The sequence below is a fragment of the Danio aesculapii genome, chromosome 10, assembly GCF_903798145.1.
Source record: "Danio aesculapii chromosome 10, fDanAes4.1, whole genome shotgun sequence".
Taxonomy (NCBI): domain Eukaryota; kingdom Metazoa; phylum Chordata; class Actinopteri; order Cypriniformes; family Danionidae; genus Danio; species Danio aesculapii.
The window spans coordinates 40,657,588-40,677,125 of NC_079444.1; the positions used below are offsets into that span (position 1 = coordinate 40,657,588).

A 19,538-nucleotide genomic window follows, 5' to 3' on the forward strand; every position below is an offset into this window, starting at 1 on the left:
TGCCTAAAACGAACAGTGAATGTTTTCTTATAAATAAGTGACAATAAATAACTCGCACTTTTAGAAACAAAACTAATTATTTTCACCAGTTTTCATGTTAAAAGTAGAAAATAAGCAGTATCTCTTGTAAATAATAACTCTTGCATATCCTGTAAATAACATTTCAAACAGGGCATGTCTTGCATCTTCTGTAAACAAATGTTTTAATTTAAATGATCATTTTAATGTAACCGAAACATGCCATCTCAAGGCATCTCTGGCGCAGCTTCCAATTATTGTCAATGTAGTGCAAAGTAACAAACAGAGGTAAGCAAGGTAAGTAATTGAATAAACTGACTTGGAAAAATTAGATCAACTATAGCTTCCGAATGACGATTTCGATTATTTTTTGATGATCGTCCATGTCCAGCCCTAATAAGTACATCAAAGACTGCATTATCTAGTGAAGTATTGAGCTGTTTGTATGTAGACAAAACTAAAAGGGACCAAACGGTCTCTAAATAAATATATGTGTGTGTAGCTAATGCTTTGAATTAACATATGCCAAATTCAGAATGATCATACAGTATATACAGTAGTCAACATTTAAAGTGGATCATCACCTTTCATCAAAGTTGTCCTAAAACTATTGAACAGCCATTCTTGTCTTGATTGAGGTAAAGTTTTATATTCACACGTTCGTTCAGTGACAGCACCATACATTGTTTACCATGGTATTTGAATATTCGGACTGAAATCACATGCAAGTATGACTTCACATTCAATTAAATAGTGCTAATGTTGTTTTGAACAATGCTGTACTTTGATGGTTGTTGGCTGCTAATATGATTTCCCTATTTTGAATTTACAATTAATACTTTTCTGAGATTATATTATTAATGAGACAGACTGAATGTGTGAATATATAACCAACTTTACCTCTATCTTGTCTTGACAGTTTTTTAAAACATTTTTGATTCACTTTGAATGTTGACTACTGCATATATACACCTGTATTTAACACAAATGACGCTTTGAACAACTATAGCACTTGAACAACACTTGCCTGTTGTTTATTGTATTGAAAAGAAGAAAATATTTTATTTAAATAACAAAGTAATTAAACCCTGAATATGTCTTTGTGGTAAAAATCGCCACACATACCTCTGCAATGAATCGTTTGGGGATCTCCACAACACATCTTTAAAGTGCAAACATTCATCCAATCCAGCAGAACCATCATCGAGAGAAAAACTCCTGGATTTAAATGATGGCATGAAGGGAAAGGCTGAAAATAATCAGAAAAAGAAGCAGAAAGACATCAAAGACTGCGTTATCTTGGGAGATATTGAGCTGTTTGTATGTAGACAGAACTAAAAGTGACCAGTCTCTAGAAGCATGCATGTTTGTATGTGTGTGTGTGTAGCTAATATTTATGCTTTGAGTTAACATTTGCCTAATTCAGAATGTTTCTGACATACACCTGTATTTAACACAAGTGATGCTTTGAACAACTATAGCACTTGAAGAACACTTGCCTACTGGTTATTGTGTTGGAAAGAAGGAAATATTTAATTTAAAAGAAACCCTAAACATGAATCTGTGGTAAAATCCCCTCACACACCTTTTCAGTGACTCCTTTGGGGATCTTCACAGTACAAACATTCATCCAATTCAGCAGGCCTGCAACCATTTTACAACTGATGAACCTAAAAACATCTCCTTCAAACACAAATGTTTGCCAGGCTAGGTTGATTAAGACACGTGGTTTTGCCCCGCCCACATGGCTATGATGAACCAATCAAAATGTTAAATTGTCAGGCAGTACGGAAAAAACACTGTTCGCTTGCCCCGAACGGCACCAAAGAAACACTGGTTTCTGTTTAGTTATGTAATCATTTTTATATAACAGATATATTTATACTTACATTAGGGTGCTTAGATTTAGGTCTTATAAACACCAAGCACCTTATGAACTCGGAAACAAACAGAAGCAAGCCACATGACACGAAAATGTATTAAGGGTTAAGAGAAAACTAGGCTGAAAGTCCCGTGCCTGGTAGCCTAAAGCTATAATAAAGCTAAACTATAATAATTTAGGTATCTATCAACTTAAAGTATTAACCATAGAGTGCATCGTGAAGTTTTATAATTGGTAAATATTGAACACTCTGAAATGTGAACTACAGGCACTGACCACAAGATGGCGACATTTCAGGTCTTTGTTGAGTCAAACCAGCAAATTATTAACTCAGGCCCGTAGCTAGCCTGGTGAAAGGGATGGTTCTATTTTTCTCAAAAGTGGACTTTTTTTTGCAGTTATACGCCTCAGTTTCCATTTAACTATGAGATTTAAATACTGCGTTTTAGTGACATTTTAAGCAGTACTTTTCCCTTTTTTTTGCTGGACTAGCTAATCAGATGTCATCATAACCACACTTTTTGATGTACTAAAAATATTTCCTAAAAATTTGCAGTACAGAAAAATTAAAACAAGACTTTTTTTAAGATACAAATTTATTACATCATATATCATTAGAAAAAATAGCAATCTGTTAAAGTTTTAAAGTAAAAAAAACCTGTAGCCTACTGTCATTTATTAGACAAAAAAACAAACTGTACACAATTTGGCCATTTCAATAAAAAATAAGAATTAAAACATAATAATAATAATAATTATTATTATTATTATTATAAAACGATAATAATGAATTCTTCAATTCTTCAAATAAAACGAATGAAGTGAGCAAACAGCTTCAAAAACACAGACGTGATGGCTGAGGACTCCGCTTGGCATTAAAGCCTTCGTCGGAAAGTTATTTTAAAAATAATGGCAAAGATAGGGAAAGGGAGGTCATGTACTGGACAAGTCAATAAATATACAGGATGTCCCGGCTAATGCGGCCAGTTAGCCTAGAACCTCATGGATAGGAACAGACTTTCATCTGTTTGGAAGTACTGTAAGTAACGTTTGGCGATAATGACGCCGCTGCCTGTCTTTACTGGCTTTCTTGCTATTTTTGATCCACAGCGTTACTCAGTATGGATGTCGCATCAAAGATTCAAATGTTACCACCATAGACTGTAAAGGTTACCACTCAGTTAGTGGGTTATGTCACGTGACTCGCGTCAAATTATTGTGGCTTTGAGGCTCTATGGGATTCAAATGACTGACCAGAGTTATTTAAAATTACACTTTATTACAATATATTTTAAATATAAATACATATTTATTATATAATAAATATATTATAAAATGTTACATTACATAAATTAATTAAAGGGACACATTCTGGACCTTTTTGCCATGGGGGGTGGTTCGTTCGAAAATTAAACTTAAATAGGTAAACAGCAATTTTGCACCATCAATTATGGACACTTGGTGATGAGTAGTGGAGCAATCATATGATGCGATTTCGCAGGTCAGAGTTCACCAAGCTTGGACTTTGCACCACAGCGAACTGCGAAACTTGACGCACGACCTTGCGTTTCCGGTCTGACACGTTCACGTGCGTATGAATGGAAGTCTATGGGGAGAAAACTCCAGTGTGACCGCAGCTTCACTCTTGTTGACGATTTGACACGATCCAGGATCATTTCGTTCTTCAAAACTCATCCGAGAGTTGTTGTCATAGCAACAGTTCTGGTAGCTTAAACCTGCAAGGGAGCAGGTTTATTTCATGTAAACAGGATTAGATTGGGTCTGTTCAAGCAAAGGTAATACTGAAAGTATGTACCGAATGCTGATATTGTCTTACACTAGTAATCTATAAATTATATACACTTGGAGAAAAAGTAAAATAGTTAAAAAAAATAAAGTTATATTATATATATATATATATATATATATATATATATATATATATATATATATATATATATATATATATATATATATATATATATATATATATATATACTCGCTTAAAACAATTGGGTTAATATTAACCCAACAGGTAACCCATAGTTGGGTCAATTTGGCACCGAACTTCTGTTGGGTTATTTTAACCCAATCCATTGGGTTGATAAGGTTAACCCAACAATTTGGGTTAGAAAAATAACTAATTTGTTGGGTTATTTTGCCAAAAAGTGGCTTTACCACTATATAATAATAAATTATTCTTATTATAGTAGTAGTAGTAGTCATCTTTATTTGTAAATAAAAAATACACCGCTTTTATTACCGCTTTATTTAAATCCATAAATTTAGTGGCACTCCTGCCACAATAACAATCGCCTGAGAGCAGTTTAGTTCATCCCCAAGCAGCAGGACAAGAGGGTTCTGTCTCTGTTGCTCCTCCTCCTCTAAGTACTGAACGAAATACAAGTACACACACATAAATTAAATAATGTCCAAAATTTATTGTCATAAATAATGCACCTAGAAGTCGCAAATCAACTAATTCTTGTTTTTCCTCCTGGTATGAGGGCCGAACCATCTTGCTGCACAATCTGTATGGCAGTGAAGAAATGATAGCTGGCTGAGTTGTTAAAGCACCCTCTCCAAAGCGGGATCTCCAAGGCTGTCTTTATATCAAACAGAAAATACACAATAATTCATCTCAAAACAAGCCCCTCATATCAAAGGTGAAATGCTACAAATTGGGATTAAAACAGAGCTGTTATGCAGGATTGTCTCACCAGATGAAATGTCTGCTTGAACTGGTAGATCCAAGGCTCTCTTCTCTGATGCATCTCCCAAAACTTCAAAAAGTTTCTTTGGTGTGTGGGCATAAAATATTCTGGATTTGATTTAGTGTTTAATGATTAATTAAAAATGATACAAGGAAACATCAATTAGCATTTTTACAATCGTTGACAAAGGGATGAGCAGTTGAGCAAAACCTATTGAGACATCGAGCACACTGAGAAATCAAGGCTGACAGTTAAGATATGTTCAGTGCCTGGCAAAGATAGAAGAATCAAACTTAAAATTAAAGTGTCTATCAGTTTAAAGCATTAACATAGTATACCGTGAAGCTTTATAATCTGTAAACATTAAATAATGAAAACTCTGAAATGTGAACTACAGCCACTTACCACAAGAGGGCGACATTTCATCTGTTGAGTCTGTCGCGTTAAACTAGCAATGTAATAACTCAATTTGATTGGTTTCATAATTCATTAGGCAGTAAATATTGACTACCATATTTGCAATTATCTACACATTGGAATGAGTAGTTGGTCAAAATCTGTTGAGACAAGAACAATGCATTGAGAAAATAAGGCTAATAGTTGGGTCTATTACCCTAGATTTAGTACCCGGTAAAGCTAAAGACAAAACAATCATAATTTAGGTAACCATAGTGTAACAAAGTTCTATAATCTGTAAATATTAAAAACTCTGAAATATGAACTACAGCCACTGGCCACAAGAGGGCATCATTTCATGTGTTGAGTTTGTCTTGTCAATCCAGCAATTTACTAACTGGATTTGAGTTTGATGTAGGATTTGTTTAATGTAGGTTTCGCATTATCATACTTAAAGTATCTTTCAGTTTCACATAATTTTTTTTTTCATTTATGACTTTTATGGCAAATTACAGTAAAAAAAAAAAAAAGACACAACAAAATATTTCTAAAAAGTATAAATAGTATCAACTTAAGCACATACAATGAGGAAAAAAAAAAACATACCAACAAATAAAAAGGTAAATAATAATAATAATAATGTGGTTTAACAAAAACTACAAATGTAGAATCTGAAGCACACAATACACTCTACTTTGCACTTAGGAAAGAAAGAAAATCAATTTGCTGGAACAAGGACTTGGTCTGTAGTTGACAATAAAACATGTTCTTGGATATATTTCCTAAATGGGTCCCAAATTTTCTTAAACTGGTTAGATGAACCTCTAGACGGTGTAATTTTTTTCCAACTTTACAAAGAAGACATCACGGATCCACTGTGTTGGGGTTGGAGGTTTCTGATCCTTCCACCTAAGCAATATTAGTCGTTTGGCTAGGAGCACAATAAAAGCTATGCAATCAGATTGTATTTTTGTAAGGTTATATGACGTAGGCAAAATTCCAAAAATGGCAATCAGTGGGCAAGGGGAGATAGATATACACAAAAAAACAGATATAGTTTTAAAAATAGTGTGCCAAAAGCAATTAAGCTTTATACAAGACCAAAACATATGTGCAAGTGTGGCAGTTTCACATATTAACCATACAGTGTAACGTGAGGTTCTATAATCTGTAAACACAACTACAGCCACTTACCACAAGAGGGCGACATTTCATCTGTTGAGTTTGTCATGTCAAGCCAGCAACTTTACGAACTGCGTTTAGTTTAATGATTAATTAAGAGTATAAAAGTAAAATCAATTACCGTACTTGCAATTATCTACACATTGGGATGAGTAGCTGGACAAAACCTGAGACAAGGATAGCACATTGAGATAAGAGATGCAAAAAATCTAGATATGTAAACACTGCAAGCTACAGCCACCAACCACAAGAGGGCAACAGTTCATATGCATTTGTCCAACATTAATTATAACCAGTTGAAGTTGTTTAATAACCAATTAAAATCAAGCATCATATGACCTGAAAAACAGACAAAAGCAAGCCATCGATACAAAAGGTTTTATTAAGGGTTGACTGGATGAACGGTGTCCAATTAGCATATTTACAGACAATTATCTACACATTGGAATGAGCAGTTGGACAAAACCTGAAATGGACAAAGAGGCATAGAGGAAAAAACAAGACTGAATGTGGAGTCTGTACATGAGAGCACTCTAGATTCAGCTCACGGAGCGCCTGGTAAAGCTAAGGCCCAAACTACCATCGTTTAATAAGTGCGCCCGCATTTCTGCCAATGATATGTAATGGCTTTAGAGGGTCACAATTGTGAATCCATTGAACTGGAAACCACAGCAGACACTGAGTGATAAAATGCATTTTCCCAAAACATCTATGCGATAACTTCTGAGACGCAGAATGAAATCCCACAGATGACAGACTTCAGTCTACATGGACTTAGGAGGATTCCTCATCGATCTTGGGTGCCAGGTAATATTTGACATGTCCCATGTCTGCAATCTTGTACTCAACCACTGTAAAGAAGAAATCACAATTAATTAAACCGCTTCAAATTACTTTAAAACAAAAGGCTATTAATTATAGGTGTGTAATATGACAATACGGACAAGTCTAATTTCTTATTTACACTATAGTTAAGTTAAAAAAAATACATGGTTTACAGTAATACTTATTAAAAATATAATTTATGAGCACAATATTACCCGAAGGCAGACAAACATCGCAAGATAATATTAAGTATTAAATTCAAAATTGTGAACTACTGCCACTGACCACAAGAGGGCGACATTTCATACGCATTCCTGTGTTGTTTACAAATACGTAAAAAAACAAATTCACACACACGAGTTGCAATCTTTAAAAGTACAATGTTTACATTTTATTTACCGATATTATTATGTTGGACATCTAATCATTAGCTTAGAAAAAGTGTTTATTTTATTAATATTTATTTTACATTAACCAAACATGCCCGACATTGCCCTGAAGTTTTAAATAAAGTGAAAAATATCACACATGAATGAGTACGTTTCTGAAATACTGAAATGGTACTATATCGATATATTACATTACTTATGTCATGATCTAGCATACGTGTCATGTAGCTCAGCCCTAATATACAAAGACTTTAACCTATTTATTTTTACCCGTTTACATTCTATCGTGATGTTACATAATGCATGGTTTATGGTAATAGTTTGATATAATTTATCAGCACAATATTACACTGATGCAGACAAACATGAATACCAGCGTCGCAAGGAAATATTGATAACTTTAAATTGTTAACTACAGCCACTGACCACCAGAGGGCGACATTTCATTCACATTTCTGCGTTAACAAATACATGAAAAATTCACATAACATGATAGTTGCAATCTCTAATGTACAACGTGTACATTATATTTAGCAATATTATTTTTTATGTTGGACAAGTGTTTTATATATTCATTTTACATTAACCAAACATGCCCGACATTGCCCTGAAGTTTTAAATAGAGTGAAAAATATGATCACATATGAATGAGTAAATTTCTGAAATACCGAAATGGTACTATATATAGTTAACGGGATACTAAATTACTTGTATCATGATCTTACATTAATGTCATGTAGCTTAACCCTAATATGCAAGGATTTTTACCTAGTGGAATATCTGCGGACATGCTAAGTGTGACCGTCTTGGACAGAGGAGTGGCTTTGGTGAAGAAGTTCAGGTAGTTCAATGCAAAAATGAGCTGCACTGGCTCATTCATCTCAATTGTTACCTGTGAAGAAAACAAATCTCATCATTCTCCTTCATAATATACCATTTTCTTGATTAATATCTCAATGTTAACAGAAGGGCTGAACAATATACTGCAATAAGGAATCGATATCGTGATAGTATATGCAACATGCACATTGCAGATTACTTAAACACATTTATTCAGGGTTTCATCAAGTCAAATTAAGGAATTTAAGACCTTTTTAAAACCATTATGAATTAAAATTTAGACTGAGCTAAACACTAAGGATTTTCTCTAATGGCCTGGCTGGGCCAATGGATTTTTTTTAGCTTGCCAGAAAAAAAAAGATATTTCTTAGCGACATACTTCAATGTGTCAAAACAAGGAAACTCTAGTTGTATACACTTTACGTTTATCGTGGAGGCAATTACATAAATATTCAAATATGTATATATGTGTGTGTATATATATATATATATATATATATATATATATATATATATATATATATATATATATATATATATACACACGTTAGCCTGTGGTCCAAATTTAGTATAACTTCTATTAAATCTAATTTGTTTCTGTTGTAAAACCTTACGTTTCATGCCTATTTATAAATATTAGGTCTACTCACCCTTCTGTAAATAGTTTTTGTATGAATGAAAAATAAAGTGATATATTGCTGTTATTATCATGAGAGATTGTGTAATAGTTTTCAGTTTTCTTTCCCAGATTTTATTAAAATGGATTGTTGGTGATTGGATGGATGTCGGCCTGATTGGGTGGCTTTGCATGGACAGAGGAAAATTAATACCCATTTAAAATTATTTAAAACATATTTCAGTGAACTTAAAGACTTTAAGACCTAAAATTATTATTTATTTAAGACTGAAGATCCCACGGACACCCTGTTAATGTATGCATTGCCACCTAAATTGTGGAACTCTTTACCCTCTGATAAAATCCCTGATAAGTATTAAATCACTTACAGCTTTTTAGATTTATCATTTTATGCGTTTTAAATTATTTATTTTTAATTCATCCTGTAAGTATCTTTTACTCATGCACATTTATGTCTGTAAAGTGCTTTGAGATACTACTTTTAAAGATGCTAAATAAAAATGAAGCTGCTTATTACATAAATTTGATCAATCAGATTGAGGCCTTTACTATCTATAGCCCCGCCTCCTTAGTAGTTGCTGTTTTGCTATTGGCTGGAGCGGCCCAAAGGTGAAACCAGAGCTAAAAAGTATAAAGACAACAGCAATTCAGTCAGAATATCTGCCGAGATCTCCACTAATTGTGTTTTTAAAACTAAATGTTTGCACCTTGACTGAAATTTAAGTCTGAATGATTTTATGATTATTTAAGGAAATGTATAATCATAAAAATAAATAGCATATTTTTCCAGTATTGTGCAGCCCTAAATGAATAGTATGTTACCGCTTCATCCTCCTTGTCGACATTGCTGGTCTGTGAGAGCTTGATGTTGCCTGTGCCCAGCTCTCCACTGGCAGAGAACTTCACACCATCCTTAGCACACGAGATCATGACAGCGTCACCAATCTGTGACAGATCCCTGCAGATGCGGGCAAACTCACCCGATGGCATCTTCACCACACAGCTGTATTCCTGCTCCTGAGGGGAAGAGAGTAAAACATAATCATTGCAGACAAATATGCATGATCATTTCAGAAATATAAACAGGGAAATTCAACACCTTTCAAGACTGTTTCCATACAATAAAACTTCATCGCCATTTTAGGTTTCAACTGGCAACATTGGCGACACTTTAACTTCTAGTATATTTACTAAATACTGATTGTAAGAAACTAATACTAAACTAAAACGTTCATGTACTGAATAAAAATGCTAATCCCAACAGGTGGCGCTTATAGAACAGCAGGAAAAATGGGCTTACTTTGATTACTGCAGTAAACAAAGCAGTGTGATGTCAAATCCAGCAGGATTTTATGGATTTCATAAACCACACAGCACCCCAAACATCCACAGATTAAATTTAGGCAAACTTTAGCACAACTACAGATTATATAATTATAAAATGATAAATCAATACCCTGTAAAATAGCATTTAGGTTTTTTTTTATAATTTAAGATCCTTAAATTTCTCTAAACTGATTTGTCAACTTTAATATCTGACAACCCCTGCAGACACCATGTTATAATAAAGTCTTACTGGAATGCCAAGCTGCTCCACATCCAGATCCATCAGTTTCATCTCATAGTCAGACACTTTCTCTTGATCTGAAATGACATTTAAATATTAGTATGGGTTTTTAGCCCTCTAGCGAAGCCTAATTATTTTTGGTTTCATAGTAAGTTAATAACATGACAAAGAAAAAACATTCTAAAAGCTTATCTTTTGAGGCTACATTATGAACCACAAAAATGGCTCCAGTTTCAATGTGAATTACATTCTTACATTTTTAGAGAAACACATTTTGATCAAATTAGAAAAGTACCATACTATTTAAGCATTATTTAAGTATTTACCTTAAATTTAATGCTTAATTTAGACCAAAAGCCCATGTTTTCAACAGGTAATTTGTGTTGACAAATCAATAATAAAATACTACATAAAATAGATTAAATTCATAATAAAAAATAAATGCTTTGTAATTATACACTATCAAAAGTATTGCTATTCCTAGTTTTAAAAACAGAAAGTTAACTTACTGAGCGTTTCAAAGACCAGTGCCAAAGCGTCAGCATTGTCTTCAGCTCTGAGTGTGATGATGTCTTCATTTCCAGCACACTTCAGAATCTTCGACATGCTAGAAAAATAAAATCAATATTAATTAAAACACTTTCACTTCAGGTAGAAAAGCACCATATTGAGCATAAAATGACTTCCCATTTACAATCGAAACAACCAAGGAATGCACAAAAAGTGTCTAAGCAGGTTTTCTTTGTCTAACACCTAAGCCATGTTGTCATTCAGCAACCCGGCTTTTCTTTCCCGCCAACAAGCTTAAGCGCGCGCAAGTGACGTCACGGTCAGCAGAGAGTGGGACGAATGCAGGAAACTCTGCGCGCCAAATTAAACTGATAGCCTATTTAAAACACAACTATTAAACGACGTACTTTAATAACAGCTAATGTAAATAAAACACTTTAGTAACTTTATCGTCTAAAAAAATGGCGCGCTGCTGTGTAAAGGCGCAGCCCCGGGCATGCGCAGACATGTCCAAACTCAACTCGCCAAGTAATTACAAGTCAAATAACACAAAATGCGCTTGATTTTGCCAGTGATTTTACCTGCTCAGATTGACCCCCATGGCAAGGTTTCTGTCGCAGCGGTAAGAGTCGAACCCGTCGCTCCGGAGCGTCAGCTGCACCAGAGACACATGAGAGGAGTCCATACTCTGCAGAGAGATACCCGAGGAGCTCACATCCCAGCAGGCTTCGGTGATGAGGTCTTTCAGAGCCTCCAGAACCTTTTTAAGGATAGATCCCTGAACCAGACGTGCCTCAAACATTGTGCTGCTTTCTTAGTTTAAGAGTAGGAGGAACTGAAGTTATCTAATCCTGTTACGACACAAGCTGCGGCCTGGTTAACTGCTTGTTTTCCAGCACAGTGAAGCAGGATCCTAAACTATCCTAGAATTTAGCAGATACTAACGCAAAGGAGGCACCGGTGCGGCTATCTGCTGTTCTGGCGAGGCTCTGAATGTAACTGCGCGCGCTTTCGCTGGGATTTTGTTTAACTGACCCACTGTTGCCTTCGTCATTTCCTCTGACGTTTGACTCCTCCTGGCAGGAACGTAGACGGAACTGCGGACACTGACCAAAAGAGGGCGCCATTTTGTCAGAAGTTAAGAATTATTTATAAAACTTATAAATACCCATTACAATGCGTTTTATTAACCTCTACCCCTACCCAAATCCTAAATCGATCCGTCACTGTGACGTAGAATATTAATTATTGTTGTTCAGTGTCACAAAAATCTTGCTATATTACAGCTGGATACAGCTGCGGTCTGCAGTAAACGAGAAATATTTATAACATTTATGAATACTTATTATTATGCGTTTTAATAACGTATAATCCTACTTAAACCCTAAATCAACTCGTCACAGTAACGTAAAACGTGAATTGTTCAGTGTCACAAAAATCATGCTATGTTGATGTGCGCATGCCCAAGTATCCGCAACTGTATCCCTTCTTATGTTTGTGCAACACAAAACAGTGTGTTTGTTGGAAGGGATACAGCTGCAGTCTGCAGTTAACGACAAATATTTATAATATTCATGAATACCCATTATAATGCGTTTTAATTACGTCTACCCTACCCAAACCCGAAATCGACCCGTCACTGTGACGTAAAATATTAATTATTGTTGTTCAGTGTCACAAAAATCATATTATATTACTATACTGATGTGCGCATGCTCAAGTATCCGCAACCTTATCCCTTCTTTTGTTTGTGTAACACATAACTGTGTTGTTGCTAGAAGGGATACAGCTGCGGTCGCAAGTGCGAGAATTATTTATGTTATTTATTATTAAGTTATCCGTAATTGTATTTGTTAATGGTAATGGCTACCCCAACCCTAAACCCATGCAACCATCACAGTAATGTAAAAACAGTAACCAGGGATGGGCAGTATTTATGACACAAGTACTTCAGAGGTATTTCAAACACAAAATAGTATTTTGTAGTTTGTATTTGATAGGGTTGATCAAAATGGCTTCATATTTTGTATCAAAATAGTTTAGTTTAGTCTTGTATTTTGTAGTTTCAAAATATTTTAAAATAGAAGTACAGTACATGCAGTACACGATGATATTATAAAAATGAAGCCTCTGATTGGAGCTTTGTCAGTTATTTGCCTAGACTTGAGATTACAACAGAAAATTTATTTATATTGAAGAAGGGGGTCAATGCTTGGAGTAAAAACACCTGACTTGGGTTAAACGAAATCAGCAGTATATATATATATATATATATATATATATATATATATATATATATATATATATATATATATATATATATATATATATATATATATATATATATATGAAAAGAGTTTATTAGCAAAAATTGATAACTCCATTTTAAGTCATTTTGAGATATCATATTTTTATATTGTGCATTGAAGAAATTATATGCAAATTAAGTTCAATTGTGAAAAAAACAGTTATATATATATATGAAGGTAGAAACATAATCAACAGATATAGTACTATATATTAATGTAACCCTGCCGGTCCTACACCACCCAACCCGTTCTGAGCTGGAATCGAACCGGTGACCTTCCGCATGGGAGTCGGTTGCTCTAACAAGGAGGCTAAAGATCATGGCCTCTAGTGTCTGTCGCTAGAGCACATTTTGAGGTAGGGAGTGAGGTTTAACTGCACAGCACTTACTAGCTGGCCTCCGTTACACTCACCCTCCTAAACCTCACTCCCATCCAGGTCACGGCACCGGTCCTACACCACTCAACCCGCTCTGAGCTGGGATTAAACCGGCAACCTTCCGCATGGGAGTCGGTTGCTCCGACAAGGGGGCTAAAGACCATGGCCTCTAGCGTCTGTCGCTAGAGCACCTTTTGAGGTCAGAGGAGTGAGGTTTACTTCGCTAGCTGGCCTCCGTTACACTAACTCATTATCTGCATTGAACAGGGCTTTCAGTGTAAAATTTGTCCAAAAAATTACTAAATGAATAAAAAAAGAAACAAGTAAAAAAATTCTAGATATTATAGATAAAACTTGCTCATAGAAAAGCTGTTGCTATCAAATATTGTTTACTTCACATTTAACAGTGAAGGGATTGATCAAATAGGCTTATTCATGGAAGATTTGCAAAGAAGGTTCATGCTTACTCGTAAAAGTATTTTGTAGGATTTTTAAAATACAAAAATACAGTATTTTATTTTGATACTTGATACTGTGGCTGCTGTATTTTGTAGTTTATTTTGACACACCTAAAAAGGAGGTATTTTATTTTTAAAATACATGTCAATGTATTTTTGCCCATGCCTGATATAAAATATAACAGTTCTCAGTTTTTTTAAAAATTATGGAAACACTCTTTGTTGAAAAGCTTAAAAATTTCAAAGAAACGCACAACCTTTTAGCTGATGAGCAGTAAGGTTTCAGGAAAAATAGATCAACATCTCTAGCATTAACAAGTTATTGAGGAAATTACTAATGAGATAGAACAATAAATCATAATATATCGGTAAATAAATTAGAACGGTATGGTATTCGAGGAGTAGCCTTGAATTAGATAAGCAGCAACAGTTCATTGAAATTGGCAACCATAAATCTTCATTTCTACATGTAAATTGGGGCAAACCACAAGGATCAGTTTTAGGTCCAATATTGCTTATAATTTACATTAATGATATGTGTAAGATAGCAGAGTTGTTTAAGTTTATTTTATTTGCGGATGATACAAGTATCTTTTGTTCTAGGGATAATTTACCAAAACTTGTGGAGTTGATTGAAACAGAAAGTAATAAATTAAAACTGTGGTTTGATGTAAACAAATTGACATTACAAGTAAAACAAAGGTTGTGCTATTTGGGAAATTAAAAAGTAGGCATTAAAAAGTATTCAAAATTGATAATGAAGTATTAGAAAGAGTCTATGGAAAAATGTGAAATACAGCCACTGAACACAAGAGGGCGATTATTCATATGCATTTCGTGCGTTGAGTATGTCCTTTCTTAAATGCTCCTACTGCGTGACATAAAACATGCTGTAGTTTAGTGTTAGTGAGTTTTTAGTTGTTATAATAATTTTAAATTTATTTAATATTTTCAGTAAAAAAAAAAATTATATATATATATTTTTGTTGTTGTATATATATATATGTAAAATATCTAGTAAATAATACACACACAGTATACAGTTGAAGTCAGAATTATTCGCCCCCCTTTGAACATTTATTTATTTATTTATTTATTTTTAGATATTTCCCAAATGAAACTTAACAGAGCAAGAAAATTTTCACAGTAAGTCTGATAATATTGTTTCTTCTGGAGAAAGTCTTATTTTTTCATTTCAGCTAGAATAAAAGCAGTTTTTAATTTTTTAAAAACCATTTTAAGGTCAAAATTATTAGCCCCTTTAAGCTAATTTATTTTTCGACTGTCTACAGAACAAACCATCACTATACAGTAACTTTCCTAATTACCCTAACCTGCCTAATTAACCTAGTTAAGCCTTTAAATGTCACTTTAAGTTGTATAGAAGTGTCTTGAAAAATATCTAGTCAAATATTATTTACTAGATATTTTTCAAGACACTTCTATACAACTTAAAGTGACATTTAAATGCTTAACTAGGTTAAAAATCAGTAATAAATCAGTTATTAGAAATCATTTATTAAAACTATTATGTTTAGAAATGTGTTGGAAAAATCTGCTCTCCGTTAAACAGAAATTCAGGAAAAAAATAAACAGGGGGGGCTAATAATTCAAGGGGGCTAATAATTATGACTTCAACTGCATATGGGCGACGCGGTGGCACAGTAGATAGTGCTGTCGCTTCATACATTATATATACATATATATATATATATATATATATATATATATATATATATATATATACATACATATATGTATTAACAAAAAATTATTTTAGCTTTATTTTTGTTGTTGTTGTCTTTTCACATCCAGTTTAATAGCATTTTATGGTTTTAAGTTTAGTTTCAGGATTTGTTTAACTCTCTATATTAAAATATAATTATTATAATATAATTGCAGCCTCTGACCACAAGATGGCGCAATTCCTTTCAATTACTGGCGCCAGACTGTTTACTGTGCGGTTCTCTTTTGCTGTGTTCGTGCAGTTTAAAGATATAAGGTATGTGTTGTCTCCTTTAATTTTCTGGGCCTGCGTGCGCGTGTGTGTTGTTCACTATGATGTGGGCCAAAATGTCCCCACAAGTATAGCAATACCAGTAATTTTTAACCTTGTGGACACATTTTTTTACTCCCCATGAGGAAAACAACTCATAAATCATACAAACTTTATGGTATACAAATCATTACATCCGTGGGAAGTCCCCAGAAATAAAAAAACTATACACAACTGTGTGTTTATATATGCAAGCATTGAATAGACTTTGACCATACTCATTCATTTTCCATCAACTTAGTCCCTGATTATAAGGGATCGCCACAGCAGAATGAACCACCAACTATTCCGGCATATGTTTTACGCAGTGGATGCCCTTCCAACTGCAACCCAGCACTAGGAAACACACATACACACTCTCGCATTCATACACAACAGCCAATTTCATTTATTCTTTTCTTTTCCTTCAGCGTAGTCTCTTTATTTATCAGGGGTCGCCACAGTGGAATGAACCGCCAACTTATCCAGCATATGTTTTACACAGCAGATGCTCTTCCAGCCGCAACCCAGTATTAGGAAACACCCATACACACTCATTCACACTATGGCCTATTTAGTTTATTCAATTCACCTATAGTGCCTGTGTTCGGACTGGGGAAAACCAACAACTGGCCCAGCGGGTACTCGAACTAGCGACCTTCTTGCTGTGAGGTGACAGTGCTAACCACTGGGCCACCGTGCCGCCACTTTTAAACTAATTAATATTCATATAAGCGTATATACACAATATGTAATATACAACGAGCTATATTACGTCACAGCTAGCACTGTATGAGCTCATATTTTAGGCATTAACTGTAAGCATTCCTCGACAGCAGGTTGAAACATATAGAGAGCAGGAAACAGAGCGTCTCTTCAGGTGTATTTAATTCACTCAACACAATCCTGCAGTGATTCATCAAGTTAAACGCTCATGACTGCGTGCCGTTGATTTACTCTCTCTGGCAGATTCCTCAACCGCAGGCCTCAGCAGATCCCAACGCAGGGCTCTGATGTCCCTCTACAGCCCCAAAACTCCAGCTGAAGGGGGGGTGGAATTTCCCAATCCTAGCAAACAGCAGTAAAAGAGTCTGCTTTAAAAGCCCCTGTCGTGACTGCCAAGTTTCTGAGTCACTCGCAGCCCTCAAGACTTTGTGTTTCCCACGAGACGCTCCGCAATATCTCTGTTTATTCACAATACATCCGCTCGGCTTTTCTTCCCTGCTGCAAATTATAGCTGTAGCTCCAATTTTTGTTTCTGGAACTTAGGAGGGAGGGCAGGATATATGGAATTGAGCTTCAACAATACTGTATGAACAGGAAGGAAGCGTGGGCCGAGCAGCAACCTGGGAAGAGACTTCAAAACTCTTTCTTTTTAGCTTGGTGTCCCTCGAGGTGCAATAAGGCCAGATACTGCTGCAGACATTCGCTAAACCACAGCGATACTTGATCCTGATAAACAACTGTCTCTAACGTCACCCTCAGTGATTACTCTCAGACTTGAATAATGTACTGAAGGGGGATTTCTTTACTGATTTTAAGATCATAAAATATCCAAATGATGATGCATCTGAAAGTCCGCTTTTCCATTTGGAAATGAATGATTGATAAGTAACTGAAGTATTGAGACAAATCTTTGACAATAGGAAAATGTAAGTAAATGGGAAGCGGCTGCGTGATAAAATCTATTTGAATAATAGAGGCAGCATGGTGGCGCAGTGGGTAGAACAATCACCTGACAGCAAGAAGGTCGCTGGTTCGAGCCTCGGCTGGGTCAGTTGGCATTTCTGTGTGGAGTTTGCATGTTCTCCCCATGTTCGCGTGGGTTTCCTCTGGATGGTCTGGTTTCCCACACAAGTCCAAAAACATGCGGTATAGGAGAATTGAATAAGCTAAATTGTCCGTAGTGTATATGTGTGAATGAGAGTGTACGGGTGTTTCCCAGTGAAGGGTTGCAGCTGGAAGGGCATCCGCTGCGTAAAACATATGCTGGATAAGTTGGCGGTTCATTCTGCAGTGGCGACCCCGGATTAATAAAGGGACTAAACCGAAAAAGAAAATGAATGAATGAAATAATAGAAAATAACAAAATAAAAGAGACAAAATCTCTGATAATTATTATGCAGCAAAACTGCATAATAATATATAATATATAGGATTAAATATATAAAGATGCATCATAAAATTAGCTATTTTACAAATAAATATAATACTAAAACTTAACTAACTGTAGTGGTGCATTTGAAAATGAGGGAGGAAAGAATATTAAATAGAACATTTTAAAGTAACTGGGTTGTCTGATGCACCAAAAATATCTTTGGAACTTGGATCTTTGGTTTCCCCCACAGTCCAAACACATGTGCTATGGGTGAATTGGGTAAGTTAAATTGTCCTTAGTGCATGTGTATGAATGAGTGTGTATGGATGTTTCCCAGTGATGGGTTGCAGCTAGAAGGGCATCCGCTGCGTAAACATATGCTGGATATGTTGGCGGTTCATTTTGCTGTGGCGATCCCAGATTAATAAAGAGACTAAGCCGAAAAGAAAATGAATGAATGAATGAATGAATGTGGCGAGGGGGCACCAAGAGCTGTGGGAACAGAACGAGGCCAACACGTGAGTGAATAATCAGAAGCACCTGTGGTGCACACTGACCTCAAGTCCCATAGAAGGAGCTCTGGACTATAAGAGGAGGAACGATGGCAGAGGAAGCTCAAAGAGGTCCAGGCCTGGACACAGTTATGCTGTGTTTGTTTTGGTTTAGACGGCAGTCTCCGTGAGCGGTTCTCCGCCTCCTTCCTCCTGGTAACAAGATCAATATCCAGCTTTACTACAATATAATGTAATGTAATATAACGTAATATAATATAATATAACATAATATAATATAATATAATATAATGTAATGTAATATAACGTAATATAATATAACATAATATAATATAATATAATATAATGTAATGTAATATAACGTAATATAATATAATATAATATAATATAATATAATATAATATAATATAATATAATATAATATAATATAATATAACATAACATAATATAATATAATATAATATAACATAATAAAATATAATACAATATAACATAATATAATATAATACAATACAATATAACATAACAACATAACATAACATAACATAACATAACATAATATAATATAATATAACATAACATAATATAATATAACATAACATAACATAACATAACATAACATAACAACATAATATAACATAACAAAACATAACATAACATAACATAACATAACATAACATAACATAACATAACATAACAATAATATAATATAATATAATATAATATAATATAATATAATATAATAATATAATATAACATAGCATAACATAATATAATATAACATAATAAT

At 34.5% G+C, this 19,538-nt stretch overlaps 1 protein-coding gene across 1 annotated transcript; it reads right to left on the bottom strand.

Annotated features, from left to right (window-relative positions):
• Positions 1-6,556: 6,556 nt before the first annotated feature.
• On the bottom strand, positions 6,557-11,971 carry pcna (proliferating cell nuclear antigen). Its single transcript, XM_056467239.1, has 6 exons — positions 11,542-11,971; positions 10,960-11,057; positions 10,460-10,527; positions 9,706-9,900; positions 8,175-8,298; positions 6,557-7,043 (listed from the first exon to the last, which is right to left on the bottom strand). The coding sequence occupies exons 1-6, from the start codon at positions 11,760-11,762 to the stop codon at positions 6,967-6,969; spliced, it is 783 nt and encodes a 260-aa protein (XP_056323214.1). The 5' UTR covers positions 11,763-11,971; the 3' UTR covers positions 6,557-6,966.
• Between the last annotated feature and the right edge of the window lie 7,567 nt (positions 11,972-19,538).